This window comes from Phalacrocorax aristotelis, chromosome 26 (genome assembly GCF_949628215.1).
Source record: "Phalacrocorax aristotelis chromosome 26, bGulAri2.1, whole genome shotgun sequence".
Classification (NCBI taxonomy): Eukaryota; Metazoa; Chordata; class Aves; order Suliformes; family Phalacrocoracidae; genus Phalacrocorax; species Phalacrocorax aristotelis.
Window position 1 is genome coordinate 1,715,209 of NC_134301.1, and position 14,197 is coordinate 1,729,405.

Below are 14,197 nucleotides of genomic sequence, written 5' to 3' on the forward strand. Positions count from 1 at the left end.
GTGCTATAGGGGCCCAGGCAATGTTATATGGACCCCTGGTGGTGATATAGGGGCCCTGACAACGTTTTATGGGCCCTACGGGGTGCTATTCGGGCCGCAGGTGGTGATAAATGGGCCTAGACAAGGTTATACGGGCCCTGGGCAGTGCTATATGGGCCCCTGGTGGTGCTCTATCACAGAATCCCAGCATGGCGGGGGCTGGCAGGGCCCTCGGGAGCTCACCCCGTCCCACCCCCTGCGTGAGCAGGCACAGCCAGAGCAGGGGCACAGGACCGCATCCAGGTGGGGTGTGAATGTCTCCAGGGAAGGGACCCCACAGCCCCTCTGGGCAGCCTGTGCCCCTGCTCTGGCACCCGCACAGGGAAGGGGTTTGTCCTCATGTTCAGGGGGAACTTCCCGTGTTCCCACTTGTGCCCGTTGCCCCTTGGCCTGTCCTTGGGCACCACCGAAAAGAGCCCGGCCCCATCCCCCTGACACCCGCCCTTCAGATATTTATAGGTACTGATGGGATCCCCCCTCAGCGTCCTCTTCTGCGGCTGAACAGACCCTGCTCTCTCAGCCTTTCCTCCCAAGGGAGATGCTCCACACGCCTTTTCATGCATCCTTGGGTACCATTGGCCTTCCTGGCCCCAAGGGCACGGTGCTGGCTCAGGGTCACCTTCTTGTCCCCCAGCACTCCCAGGGCCTTCTCAACAGAGCCGCTCCCCAGCAGTTCAGCCCCCAGCCTGTGCCGGTGCGGGGGGTTCTTCCTCCCCCGGGGCAGGACCCTGCACGTGCTCGTGTTGAATTTCATCAGGTCCCCTGGGCCCAGCTCTCCAGCCTGGCCAGGTCTCGCTGGGTGGCAGCACGGCCCTCTGGTGCATCGGCCGCTCCTCCCAGCTTGGGAATGTCAGGGAACTTGCTGAGGTGACACTCGATCCCATCATCCAGGTCACTGATGGATATGTTGGCCAGGACTGGGCCCAGCACAGACCCCTGGGGAACACCACTAGTGACAGGCCTCCAGCCAGGCTCTGCTCCACTGATCACGACCCTCTGATGATCTGTTGTTGAGCCAGGGCTCTGGCCACCTCACTGTCCCCTCCTCCAACCCCCACTGCCTTAGCTTGCCTGTGAGGATGCTGCGGGAGACAGTGTCGAACGCCTTGCTGAGGCAAGGTCAACAACACCCAGTGCTCTCCCTTCATCTTCCCAGCCCATCACACCAGAGTCAGGGCGGTCAAGCATGGTCTTCCCTTGGTGAATCCATGTTGACTACTATGGGCCCAAACATTATATGGGCCCTGGTGGTGCTATATGGGCCCAGACGACATTAAATGGGCCACGGGCTGGTGCTGTATGAGCCCTGGGCCATGCTATATGGGCCCTGGGCAGCATGATATGGGCCTGGACAGTGTTAGATGGGCTCTGAGCAGTGTTATATGGGCCTTGGAAGTGATATATGGGCCCTGGTGATGGTATATGGGCCTGGATGGTCTTATACGGACCCTGGGTGCTGTTATAGGGCCCTGCACCGTGCTGTAGGGCCTCACATGGTGTTATACGGGCTTGGAGGCTGTTATTTGGTCATGGTTGCTGTTGCAGGGCCCTGGCTGCTGTTTCAGGGCCACGGCTGGTGCCGTATGGCCCTGGCTGGTGTTACCTTGCATCTGTGGTGTCACCCAGCCGTGGCATCAGGCGATGGTGGCACCTTGCATCTCTGGTGTCACCCAGCCGCGGCATCAGGCGATGGTGGCACCTTGCATCTCTGGTGTCACCCAGCCGTGGCATCAGGCGATGGTGGCACCTTGCATCTCTGGTGTCACCCAGCCGTGGCATCAGGCGATGGTGGCACCTTGCATCTCTGGTGTCACCCAGCCGTGGCATCAGGCGATGGTGGCACCTTGCATCTCTGGTGTCACCCAGCCGTGGCATCAGGCGCCGGCGGTGTCACAGGGTGGTGGTGGTGTCACGGGGTGGTGGCGGTGTCACGTGGCGGTGGCCCCAGCTCGAGGCCCAGCCCAGGAAGCCCAGGAAGGGGAAGTGGGGTGTTGAGGCCGTGGGGCCGACTGGGGGCCGTGGGGGACACGGGGGGGCCCCTCGCCCAGCACATCGCCACCATGTCGCTGCCGTCCGTCTACCAAAACAAGTTCGCCGAGAAGCTGACGATCCTCAATGACCGGGGACGGGGTGTCCTTATCCGCATCTACAACATCAAGAAGGTGGGTGCTGGGTGGGGTGGGGCTCGGGTGCCTGGGTCCCCTGGACGCGAGGTGTTGGGGTACAGGACACTGGGGTACCCCCCCCCCCCGATCTAACGGGGAAGAGCCTGGATTCTACAAGGAATGAGGTCTGTGAAGAAGCAGGGTCGTGGTAGGATTGCTGGGACAGGGGGGTCTGGTGCGGGGGTCTGAGCCCAGGAGGGGGTTTTGGGGGTGTCTGACACTGGGGGCTCCCCACAGACCTGCTCTGACCCCAAGACGCGGCCGCCCTTCCTCAGTGACAAGGCCATGGAGCCTTCCGTCAAGTTCATCAACAAGAAGTTTCCTCACCTGGACGTGCGGAGCAGCACGGTGAGGGACTGGGCTGTCCCCTCTGTCCCCAACCCCCTGTCCCCTCCCACCCAGTGCCACCCCTACCTCTGCCCCCCACCCCATGTCACCCCATCCCCAGTGTCCTCACCGTCCCCACCCCATGTTGCCTCCATCCAGCATCCACCCTGTCCCCCACATGCCAGCCCGGTCCGGGTCACCTCACTTTGCTGTCACCACCACCTGGCTTCCCCTCCATCCCCCTCCCTTGGCTGACCTGCCACCCCCTGCCCCATGTCACCCCTTCCGAGGTGTATCCCCTGTGCCACCCATCCTGGGTGTCCCCACCGTCCCTTTGCAGCAACACCTGGGACCAGTGCACAAGGACAAGGGGGACATCGCCCGAGCGCTGGGACCCATCTACCACACCTTCCTGGACGTCCTGGAGTTCAGGGTGAGCTGGGGTGTGCGGTGGGGGGCATTGTGGGGTTTTGGGGGGCAGCACTGGCATTTCAGACCTGGGGGGACAGCAGTGACATGGTCCCTGTCCCCTCACTGCCAGGACCATGTCTACGAGCTGCTGAACACCATCGACGCCAGCCAGTGCTTCTTCGACATCGTGAGTGGGGCGCGGTGGGTGCCCAGAGGTATTTTGGGGGTGCCACGGCTATGCCCTCGCGCTCACGGCTGTCCCCTCCCCAGCACGTCAACTACGAGTTGACCAAGAGTTACTTGGACCTGGTCGTTACCTACGTGTCCCTCGTGCTGCTGCTGGCCCGCACCGAGGACCGCCGGCTGCTGATCGGCATGTACCACTGCGCCCACGAGATGAGCCACGGCACCAGGTGGGTCGGCTGTCCCCACCGGGGCTGTCCCCACGGACCGTCCCCATGGGGCTGGCCCTGAGGGCTGTCCCCGACCTCCGTCCCACCATCCCTGCAGTGACCCCAGCTTCGCCCGCCTGGGACAGATGGTGCTGGAGTACGACCACCCGCTCAAGAAGCTGATGGAGGAATTTGGGCCGCACACCAAGGTGGGATGGGGCTCTTCCCAGCCAGCAGGGCCACATCACAGAATCCCAGCATGGCGGGGGCTGGCAGGGACCCCTGGAACTCACCCCGTCCCACCCCTGCTGGAGCAGGCACAGCCAGAGCAGGGGCACAGGGCCGCGTCCAGGCGGGGGGTGAATGTCTCCAGGGAAGGGACCCCACAGCCCCTCTGGGCAGCCTGTGCCCCTGCTCTGGCACCCGCACAGGGAAGGGGTTTGTCCTCATATTTAAGTGGAACTTCCCGTGTTCCCACTTGTGCCCGTTGCCCCTTGGCCTGTCGTTGGGCACCACCGAAAAGAGCCCGGCCCCATCCCCCTGACACCTGCCCTTCAGATATTTATAGGTACTGATGGGATCCCCCCTCAGCGTCCTCTTCTGCGGCTGAACAGACCCTGCTCTCTCAGCCTTTCCTCCCAAGGGAGATGCTCCAGCCCCTGAGCATCTTGGCAGCTCTGCGCTGGCCTTGCTCGAGCAGCTCCCGGCCCTTCTTGACCTGGGGGGCCCAGAACTGGTCACCCTGCCCCAATCCCTCCCACAGCCCCCCTCATGATGTCCCCCCGTCCCCAGGCTGTCACCAGTGCCCTCCTGTCCCTTCATTTCCTCTTCGCCCGGAGGAACCAGGGGGCCGAGCAGTGGCGCAGCGACCAGCTCCTCAGCCTGCTCGGCACCGCCGGCACCATGCTCAGCCCTGCCAGCTCCGACACCGTGAGTGCCGCCGCGCCATGGGGACCGGGCCGGGGACCGGGTGGGAGGCTGCAGGAGGGCTCAGGGCGGTGACACGGTGACACCTGTGTCCCCAGATGGCCTGTGAGTACCTGTCCCTGGAGGTGATGGAGCGCTGGATCCTCAGTGAGTCCTTGCGGTGCCCGTGGGTCCCCAGCCCCACGCGGGCAGCCTGGCTTGCGGTTTTGGGCTGTCCCCCTGCCCGCTGCGGGACCGGCAGCGCGGGCAGCCCCTGCCCGCCTGACGGCTGTGCCCGCAGTGGGGTTCCTGGTGTGCCCGGGGGCGCTGGGCTCGTCCCCGCAGTGCCTGGAGCTGTGGCGGCTGGCGCTGCAGGGCTCGCTCTACATCACCCTCCTCCGCGACGAGGTCCTCCAGGTCCACAAGGTCACCGAGGAGCTGCTCAGCAGCCTCAAGGGGTAACAGCCGCGCCAGCCCCGGGGCCGTGGAGGGTGCCAGGGGGATGCCGTGGTTGGTGCCAAGGGCTGGGGGCTGTGCCAGCAGCCCTGCTGGGTGCCAGGAGCTGTGCCAGGTGCCAGGAGGTTGTGCTGGGTGCCAGGGGATTGTGCTGGGTGCCAGGGGCTGGGAGCTGTGCCAGGGGCTCTGTGGGGTGCCTGCGGCTCTCCTGGGTGCCGTGCCGGGCACTGTGCCGGGCGCCATGCCTGGCACTGCCTGGCTTTGACTCTTACAGGTACGGGAAGCGGGTGGCCGATCTCAAGGAGTGCAAGGAACACGCCGTGGCTCACAGGTTGGGGGCTCAACAGCGGGACAGTGGTTCTGGGGCGGCTGGGGAGGGTCCCAGGAGTCCTGGGGAGCTGGAAGGTCCCAGGGCATCCCAAAGGATTGGAGGATCCTGGGGATTCCATGAATCTCAGAGAGCTGGGGGGGTCCCAAGGGCCCCTAGGGGTGCCAGCACGTTGCAGGGGACTGGGGTGCCCTGATTTGGTCCACACTGGCCCCGTGCCACAGCACCCACCTTTGCTATGTGGTGCCTGCGATGTCCCCGCTGGGTGAGAGGGGTGGCTGAGTGGCCTTGATCCCCACCCTGACCCCCACCCTGACCCCCCTGCAGTGGCTCCCTGCACCGGGGCCGGCGGGCGTACCTGCGTGGGGCTGTGCGGGAGCTGGAGGCTCTGCTGGAGGACCAGCCCGGGCTGCTGGGACCCAAGGTGAGCATGGAGGGAAGGGGACACGGTTTGGGGTGCAGGGGGGGCGTGGGTGCAGGGTTTGGGGTCCAGAGGGTGTGTGGGTGCAGGGTTTGGGTGCATGGGGTGCATGGGTGCAGGTTTTGGGGTACGGAGGGTGTGTGGGTGCTGGATTTGGGTGCAGGGGGTAGGTGCTGGGGCTCTGTGTGTGCCCGGGTGTGTGAAATGGGTGCTGGTGGGGTCTGTGTGGGGGGCACCGCCGGTGCCAGCCTGATGCCATGTGGTGACAGTGCCCAGGGCCATGGGTGGCAGTTGGGTGGCAGTGCCTGACGGCAGCACCCCGTGCCTGGTGTTCTCTAACCCCTGCTCCGCCCAGGCCCTCTTTGTCTTCATGGCGCTCTCCTTCTGCCGGGACGAGGTGAGCTGGCTGGTGCGGCACGCCGAGCACGTCACCAAGACCAAGACGCCTGAGGACTTCGCTGACAGGTAGGCACCGTGTCCAGGCACCAGCCATGGGGGATCCGTGCCCACGAGGGACACCCCCAGCCGTGGGCACGCTGGTCTTGTGGTGGGATTGCCCCGGGGTGACGCCGGGGTGCCATGGGCACGGCTGGCACTGGCTCTGACCGGCGGCTCCGGCGGCAGCCACGTCGCAGAGCTGCTCTTTCTCATGGAGCAGCTGCGGAGGCTGGTGCGGCGGCAGGCCCGGGTGCTGCAGCGCTACCACGTCCAGTACCTGGCCCGCTTCGATGCCCTGGTGCTCAGCGAAGTCATCCAGGTACGACGGGGCACTGGCAAGGGCTGATCTCATCCTCTGTTGGGGCTGTCCCTGTCACCTGTGCCACACCTTGGCTGTCTCTGACCCTCTGATCCCCATCCTCGGCCCCGCAGAACCTCTCGGTGTGCCCCGAGGAGGAGTCCATCATCCTGTCATCCTTCGTCAGCTCCCTCTCAGCTCTCTCTGTCAAGGAAGGTATGGTCAGTGTCCCCGCCTCCACGACCCTGGCGCTGCCTGGGGACCGATGTCCCCCCTGCCCCGGGAGGCTTGCAGCAGTCCTGGACCGTGCTGGGCACCCAAACTCAGGCTTGTGGGACAACGGGAAGACTGCAGCTCCTGGGGATCCCGTGGGGTGTGTACCCCCAGACTGGCACCCCCAGGACCTGTACCTCCAGATTATCACACCCCCAGACTCATACTCCTCCCAGCCCCCTCCCCACAGTCACATCTCCCCACGTTTCTATTCCCCCACAGTTGATGACAAAGAGCAGTTTGATTTCACACCGCTCCGCCTGGACTGGTTCCGGCTGCAGGTGCTGTCCCTGCCCCTATCCTGGTCCCTGTCCCCGTCCCAGTCTCCATCCCTGTCCCCATCTGCTTCCCTATTACTGTCCCCATCCCTGTCCTTGCCCTCATCCTCTTCCCCTGCCCTGCTGTGCCCCTGAGCCCACTGTCCCCCCAGGCCTACACCAGCGTGGCCAAGGCCTCGCTGCCGCTGGGCTCCAACCCTGACGTGGGTCGTGTCATGAACCTCATTGTCTTCCACACCAAACTGCTCGACTCCCTGGAGGAGCTGCTGGCCGAGGCCTCCGACCTCTCCGACCTGTGGTGAGCGCAGCCGCCCGCCCTGCCTCAGTTTCCCCACAGTCACGGGGGGGTTCACCCTGGCTGGGGGTCTTCGAGCGCATCCTGCACCCCAGCATGCATGGAAATGTGCCCACGTGTGCTGGGTGGCGGGTGTGGGAAGGGATGGAGGTGGCTGTGGGGGACATGTCACCCATGGGAGGGGTTTAGGTGACATACACATGGGTAGGGGGACAGGGACAACACACATGTGGCACAGGAGCAGCGTGTCCAGAAAGACAAATCCCTTCTCCTGCCTTCCTTGCCCCCTTTTTCTGCCCCTCTGCCCCCACCCCTGCAGTTTCTACCCTCGCGCAGTGGAGAAGATGTTTGTGGTGACAATGGAGGAGCCCTCGATGCTGCGCTACTGCATCGCCTTCCCTCTGCTCTGCAGCCACTTCTCCCACTGCGTCCACCCCATGTGCCCGGAGGAGGTGGGTCCTGCTGCCGAGGGGGGGACACAGGGGACACAGGGCCACCTATGGAGGGGCAGGCTAAGGGACAACGGCAGCCCCCTGGCCTTGGGGCAGCCGGTGGCACGCCGCAGACGTGGCCATGGAGCACGTGCCGTGACGGTGCCGTGGTTTCCTCCCCCCGCAGTATCCCCAGCTGAAGGCCATGGCGCTGGGGCTGTGCAACAAGTTCCTGGAGGAGGTGGCCCGGCAGGCCAGCACCTACATCATGGACGCCTGCGCTGAGCAGCACAACCTCAGCGAGCAGGTGAGGGTTCTGCCTCCAAGGCCTCCAAGGTCCCTGTGGCCTTCGGGGTCTCCAGGGCCTCCGAGGCCTCCATGACCTTTGAGGTTTCCATCACCTTCAGGACTCTGTAGTCTTTGGGGTCTCCATGGCCTCTGTGGCCTCCAGGGTCTTTGGGGCCTTTGGGTTTTCTGTGGTCTCCATGACCTTTGTGGCTTCCAGGGTCTCCATGGCTTTTGTGGCTTCTAAGGTCTTCATGGTCTTTGGGGTATCCATGGCCTCTGGGGTCTCTGTGGTATCTTTGTCCCATGAGACCTCCTAGCCTCCAGGGTCTCCAGGACCTCTGTGGCCTCCATGTTCTCCAAAGCCTTGGGACAGCGGAGGCCATGAGGGGAAGGCCTGGCAGGGCATGTCCCCAGTTCAACCTTGGGGGTGGTGACCTCCGGTCCTGGAGGCCCTGGTTGGGCTGTCCTCGGTGCCGTGGCCGCTGGTAACCCACTGCCTGTGTCCGGCAGCTGCTGCCCAAGCACTGCGCCTCCACCGTCAGCAAAGCTCGCAACAAGAAGACCCTGAAGCAGCCGGCCAAGAAGGGGGAGCCTGAGCGGGACAAACCGGGGGCTGAGAGCCAGAGGAAGGACCGGACCCTGACCACCAAGTGAGAGCCACCCAGGGCTGGCAAGGGTGGGCAGGGGGCTGGTGGGGAGCGGTGGCCGCCAGACATTGGGTGTGGGCACATGGGGGCATGGCGTGACGGTGGGGTTTTCCCCTTGGGGCCGCGGTGTGGCTAATGGTGCCCGTGTCCCTGCGACCTCAGCATGGACAAGCTGCACCTGATGCTGGCCGAGCTGTCCCTGAGCCTCAACCATGTGCCCAACTTCACCGTCTTCGAGCACACGGTGACGCCGGCCGAGTACCTCAGCAGCCACCTGGAGACACGCTTCGCCAAGTAGGGACCGCACCAGGGTCACGGGGCATGGCGGGGCCAGGGTGGGCTGCGGGCGCTGCTGGGGCGGGGACGCTCGGCCACGGCACTCCAGGCAGCCCCTTCTGTCCCCGCAGAGCCATCGTGGCCATGGCCGGCTACAGCCAGGCCACGCAGGAGGTGTCCCGGCCCTCGGAGGTGCTGGTGGGGCTGAGCGCCTACCTGACCTTCATCCAGTCGCTGGAGCAGTTCGTGGGCTTGGACACGGGGCGCATCATCCGCAGCGTCCTCCTGCAGCAGACGCAGCCCCGCGACGCCGCCGGCGAGCAGACGCTCACCACCATCTACACCAACTGGTGGGTGCCACACCGGGAGCGGCACCCTCCGACCCCCCGTCATGGGTGGGGGCCCTGCGGGGCCGTGGGTCGCGGTGCCAGGCGGTGGCAGCAGCTCAGTGTCCGCAGGTACCTGGAGGCCCTGCTGCGACAGGCCAGCACCGGGGCCATCATCCTGGCCCCTGCCCTCCAGGCTTTCACCACGGTGCCCCGGGAGGGCGAGCCCACCTTCAGTGCCGCTGAATTCTCCGACGTTTCAGGTGAGGGATGCGGGGATGCTGCGGGGGGGGGTGTGACCGCCGCCCCGCGCCGATGGCCCCATCCTTGTCCCCCTCCCTGCAGAGATGCGGGCGCTGGCCGAGCTCATCGGGCCGTACGGCATGAAGTTCCTCAGCGACAACCTCATGTGGCACGTGGGCTCCCAGGTCACCGAGCTGAAGGTAGGGCTGTGAGCTGGGACCGGGGCTGGGGGACCGAGACCAGGGTCAGGGGACTGCGACCAGGGTTGGGCTGCTGACACCAGGGTCAGGGGCACGGTGTGACAGGGCAGGCAGGACCACCCCAGGGACCATCCCAGTCCCCTGCCTGTCCCCTGGGCCTGTGGGCCAGCGTGGAGGTGGGGCGCAGGGGCCAGGACGCCTGCGCCCCTCCCGGCCGGCTGCGGGCTCAGCGTGTCCCCGGTGCCACGAGCCTCACGTCCCCTGCAGAAGCTGGTCAACGAGAACATGGACACTCTGGTCCAGCTGCGCTCCAGCTCCTGCAAGCCTGAGCAGATGGCAGCTCTGCTGCCCCGGCTGACCTGTGAGTTTGGGGGGAACTGGGGACACGGCGGGGGAGCGTGGGGCTGGCACACGCGGGTGTGCACGCACACATATGTGTGCACGCACACACGTGTCCCCGCTGACCCCTCTCCTCCCGCAGCGGCCGAAAATGTCCTGAAGCGCATGACCATCATCGGGGAGATCCTGAGCTTCCGCGCCATGGCCCAGCAGGGCCTGCGGGAGGTGGGTGCCCCCTACCCAATGGGTCCCCCACCCCACGGGACCCCCCACCCACAGGCCCCACATCCCAAGGGGTCAGCAGGAGCCCCGTGAGCACCCACCTTCTCTCCGCAGGTCTTCTCCCACCACTGCCCCTTCCTGATGGGCCCCATTGAGTGTCTGACGGATGTTGTCACCCCCGACACCGACATCCAGGTGGGCACGGAGCGGGATGGGGACAGGGTGGCACCTCCAGTGCTGCCCTCCTGTACCCACGGGCACTGCGTGGCACTGTGTGGTGCTATGGGGCACTGCGTGTGGCACCGTGTGGCATCACATGGCATTGCATGGTCCCCCGTGCCCGGCTGCACCCCGTGTCCCCAGCCCTGAGCCTGCGTGTCCCCATGTCCCCAGGTCACCCTGAGCATCTTTGAGCTGGCCTCGGCCACGGGGATCCCCTGTGAGGTTGACCCCGCGCTGGTGAACGTCCTCGCTGGCAGCAAGACGGGTACTGTGGGGGTCTGCTGGGCTCGCGGGGGGGGCTTTGCCTGAGATCCGTGACCCTGCACGGACCCCCAGCCCCACTCACCTTCCCCTACCCTGTGTCACCTCCCTGGGACCCCCAGGGTCCCCTCTCGGACCCCTGTCTAGTGTCACCTCCCTCCCTGGCAGACGGCTCATCCCCGGAGGAGGATTACAAGGTGGCCTGCCTGCTCCTGGTCTTCGTGGCCGTGTCCCTGCCCCTGCTGGCCTCCGACCCGGCGTCCATCTACAACACCGAGGTGGACGGTGAGGCTGGGCCACAACCCTGGCAGCTTTGTCCCTGTGTCCCCAGTCCTGGCTGTGTCCCCACGGCCACAGCCCTGACCCCACAGTTCCCCACCTTGTGTGTGCTGGGACCCCCGAGGTCCTTGGTGCCCTGTAACCAGAGCTGAGGGGCGGTGGGGATGGCAGGACCCCAGGACTGTCAGGTCCCATAACCACAGCTGAGGGAGGTGGGCACAGCGGAGACCCTCTGCTGTCCCCAACCTGCCCCTGTCCCCAACCTGCCCCTGTCCCCAACCTGCCCGCATCCCCAGGCTACAACAACAACATCCACTGCCTGGCCAAGGCCATCATCCACGTGTCGGCCGCCCTCTTCACCGTCCACAACAAGAACATCGAGACCCATCTCAAGGAGTTCCTGCTGGTGAGGGTGGCCAGGGGCCACAGCTGTGCCTGGCCGGGGGTGGGCACCCTCCCAGGGTGGGCACCGTCCCCAGTGCTGATCAGGATCCGTCCCTCAGCTGGCCTCCGTCAGCCTCCTGCAGCTGGGCCAGGAGACGGACAAGCTGCGTGCCCGGAACCGCGACTCCATCTCCCTGCTCATGCAGCTGGTGAGTGACAGGAGGGTCCTGGGGTGCCCCTGGGTGGGCTGTGGGGTCTTCCTGAGTGGGTGCACCCCAGCTCCGTGTCTCCGCTGGGTTTCAGCTCTGCCCAGGCTTCTCCAGCCCGCAGACCGCAGCCGGCTCTGGGTGCTCAGCCCTTGCCCAGCTCCGGTTGGGCATGGGGGGCTGGATCCAGCTCCGACACCCCCCGGGGAGACGCTGGGCTGTCTGGGTGGGGGCCACGCACCCACCACTGGGGATTGGTATTCAGGGAGCGCTCGTCCTCGCTGCAAAGCAATTTAAATGCAAATATTTCAATCTGGAGCTGGGGCAAGGGAGCCACCCGGGGAGGGAGCACCCAGCGCTGCTGGGGAGGGGCTGGGGTCCCTCTCCCCACTCTGGCAATGGGGGGAAAACTGACGCAGGGGGCAGGGGGCTGCTGACGCTGTGTGACCCCTCTCTCAGATCGTGGCGGAGTCGTCCTTCCTGACGGTGGACATGCTGGAGACCTGCTTCCCCTACGTCCTGCTCCGCAACGCCTACCGCGAGGTGTGCCGGGAAAACCTGCTCAGCAGGGTCCCCTCGCACTGAGCCCGGCCCCCGCGTCTCCCCCTCCCCTCAAACCCCTCAAACCGCCCTGTGCCGGGACCCCCAGGTCCTTCCTCAACTGCTGGATGCCACCACAGTGTCCCCATCTGTCCTTGTCCTGTCCCTCAGTCATCACTGCTTTCACTAAAGCACGTTTCCCCTCCGACGGCTTCATCTGACTCGTGCCTGAGGGGGATCCGGGGAATATTTGGGGCTGGGTCTGCCCCAGCACCCTGGGGGGTGCCTAGCCCTGTGTCTCCGGCAGGAATAACCTCCTGCTGGTCCCCCTCATGGGGGTTCAGGAGGGTCTGGGGGTACTGGGGACCTCGGGGGGCTGCGACACGGAGGGACTCGAGCTGCTGGCAGGATTTACCAGCTTTAATTAAAGCTGTTGCTTCTCGTGGCAACGATCCTGGCCAGCCCTGTGCCTCAGTTTCCCTCCTCCCGCCCAGCCGGGGATGTTTCAAGTCACGTTTCCCCCCCTTCCTCCTCCTTTCCCCCATCTTAGGGTGTTTATTTTTCTCCCGTGCAGCATCTTGGGGGAAAATTAATGGGGCGAGGGAAGGAGGCGGCAGGGCGGCCGTTGCCATTCCGCTCACGGCCGGCTGCTCCGGGATGAGTCACCGGCCGTGCCGGGAGGGGGGGACGGCGGCTGCCGTGGCCGTGAGCCCCCCTCGGCAGAGCCCCTCACCCAGCAGAGCCCCCTCGGCAGAGCCCCCTCGCCAGGGCTCGGTGGTACCGGGGCTGGGGGAGGCCGAGCGTGCAGCCCCAGCAGCCGAACCAAACCGCAGCCGTGATCGCGTGGCCGAGCCCGAGCGTGCGGCCGCCTCGTCCGACACTAATTGCTTTATTAATTCATCCGGGATGGAAAAACCACGCTGGAGCGGGCTGGGCTCCCCCGCTGCCCCCCTCCGGCTGCGCTCCCGGGGGGCTGAACTCCCCCGAATTAACGCCCAGAACCTGCTGATTATTCCAGATTGCTGCAAAAGTCTATTTTCGCGCTCATCAATCACGATATTAAGCAGTAACGAGCAGCCGAGGCTCCCCGCCGGCAGCGCGGCTTTGTCTCGCGCGCATCCCTGCCCACGGCCTCTCCCGGGCCCGCCGCCCCCCGTGCCCCCCGCCTCAGGCTGCTCCGCGCTACGGGGTCCCCCCTTCTTTGTTCAGGTCGCTGCCCCCAGCCTGGCTCTGAGCCCTCCAAAAAGTCTGGGGACCCCAAAATATCCCCAGCAGGGTCTGGGAGCTCCCACTCCACCTGCCAGGGCTGGCAGCCCACCCTGCTGACCCCAGCATGCGAGTGGCGGTGCCATGGGTGCCCCCTGCACCCACAGGACACCCTACCAAAGCGGGGGACCCCCATGAGAGGGGGCACAGTCCCCCTTTTGGAGGATAAACGGGTGCATCCCCAGGCAGCACCCATGGGTGCTAGCCAGCAAAGGCCGGGAGGTGACATGGCCCAGTCAGCAGGGACCTGGCTGAGCCACTGGGGATGGTGGGCCAAACTGGGGGCTGGGGGATGGTGCCCCGAGCGGGGCGTGTCCCCCCACCTGGCCCCCCCCAGTCCCGGTGCTGTGGTGGTGGGTGCTGCGCACACCTACGGCGTTACATAAGGGCTTATTAATATTCCTCGGGGGCTGCGGTTCGGCGCGTGCCGCGGGAGGCAGCGTGGGTGCTGCTGTGCCCCCCCTCCTTGCTGGGACCCACCTGGGGCTCTGGCGCCCCGATATCCCCCCCTGGGTGTGCCTGGAGCCCCCCAGGCCCTCGGCACCGGCTGCTGCACCCCGAGGTTTCTCGGTGGGACACAGATAGGATTGGGGGGAACACAGAGTGGGGGACAAGGTGTGTGTGGGGCAGGGGACCATGGGGCAGGGGATGGGGTGTCCATGAGCCCACGGGATGGGGTGCCCTCGAGCTGAGGCTGCTCCAAGCCCCTCCGCACCCCCCCAGCCCAGGAGAGCGATGCCCTAATAGGTGAGAGGCCCAGCAGCCCCCCGGGTTTGGGTAGGACCTACAATAAGTTGGAGGCTGCTGCTGCCCCGCGGGAGGGGACAGTCCCTGGTGTCCATGTCACCGTCCTCGGTGACATGTGACGAGCGGGGCAGGTCTCAGCAGGGGGTGGGGTTGGGGGTGGTGGGGGTCATGGTATCCCGCCGCCCCAACCCGCTGCTCGGAGCAGAGCCCCTGCTCTGCACTGGGAGGCCACGGCCCCTCCGTGGGGGGGCACCGGGCTGGGGGCTCTGGCTCCTTCCCAGGCTGCCAAGCCC

General features: G+C 65.8%; 1 protein-coding gene across 2 annotated transcripts; it reads left to right on the forward strand.

The window, feature by feature from the left end:
• The first annotated feature begins 1,984 nt into the window (after positions 1–1,984).
• NCKAP1L (NCK associated protein 1 like) lies at positions 1,985–12,096 on the forward strand. Of its 2 annotated transcripts, XM_075075639.1 has the most exons (31): positions 1,985–2,201; positions 2,442–2,552; positions 2,872–2,964; positions 3,073–3,129; positions 3,213–3,355; positions 3,453–3,543; positions 4,127–4,264; positions 4,360–4,408; positions 4,542–4,698; positions 4,971–5,027; positions 5,352–5,448; positions 5,801–5,910; positions 6,070–6,202; positions 6,316–6,397; positions 6,677–6,735; positions 6,885–7,030; positions 7,347–7,479; positions 7,646–7,765; positions 8,257–8,396; positions 8,556–8,687; positions 8,801–9,019; positions 9,128–9,258; positions 9,341–9,438; positions 9,706–9,799; positions 9,920–10,002; positions 10,114–10,194; positions 10,393–10,486; positions 10,651–10,767; positions 11,058–11,167; positions 11,265–11,354; positions 11,811–12,096. In XM_075075639.1, the coding sequence occupies exons 1-31, from the start codon at positions 2,100–2,102 to the stop codon at positions 11,934–11,936; spliced, it is 3,393 nt and encodes a 1,130-aa protein (XP_074931740.1). In that variant the 5' UTR covers positions 1,985–2,099; the 3' UTR covers positions 11,937–12,096. The 2 variants fall into 2 exon arrangements, with proteins under 2 accessions (XP_074931740.1, XP_074931739.1); XM_075075638.1 differs by lacking the exons at positions 6,316–6,397; positions 6,677–6,735 and having other exon boundaries at positions 2,008–2,201.
• The last annotated feature ends 2,101 nt before the right edge of the window (positions 12,097–14,197 follow it).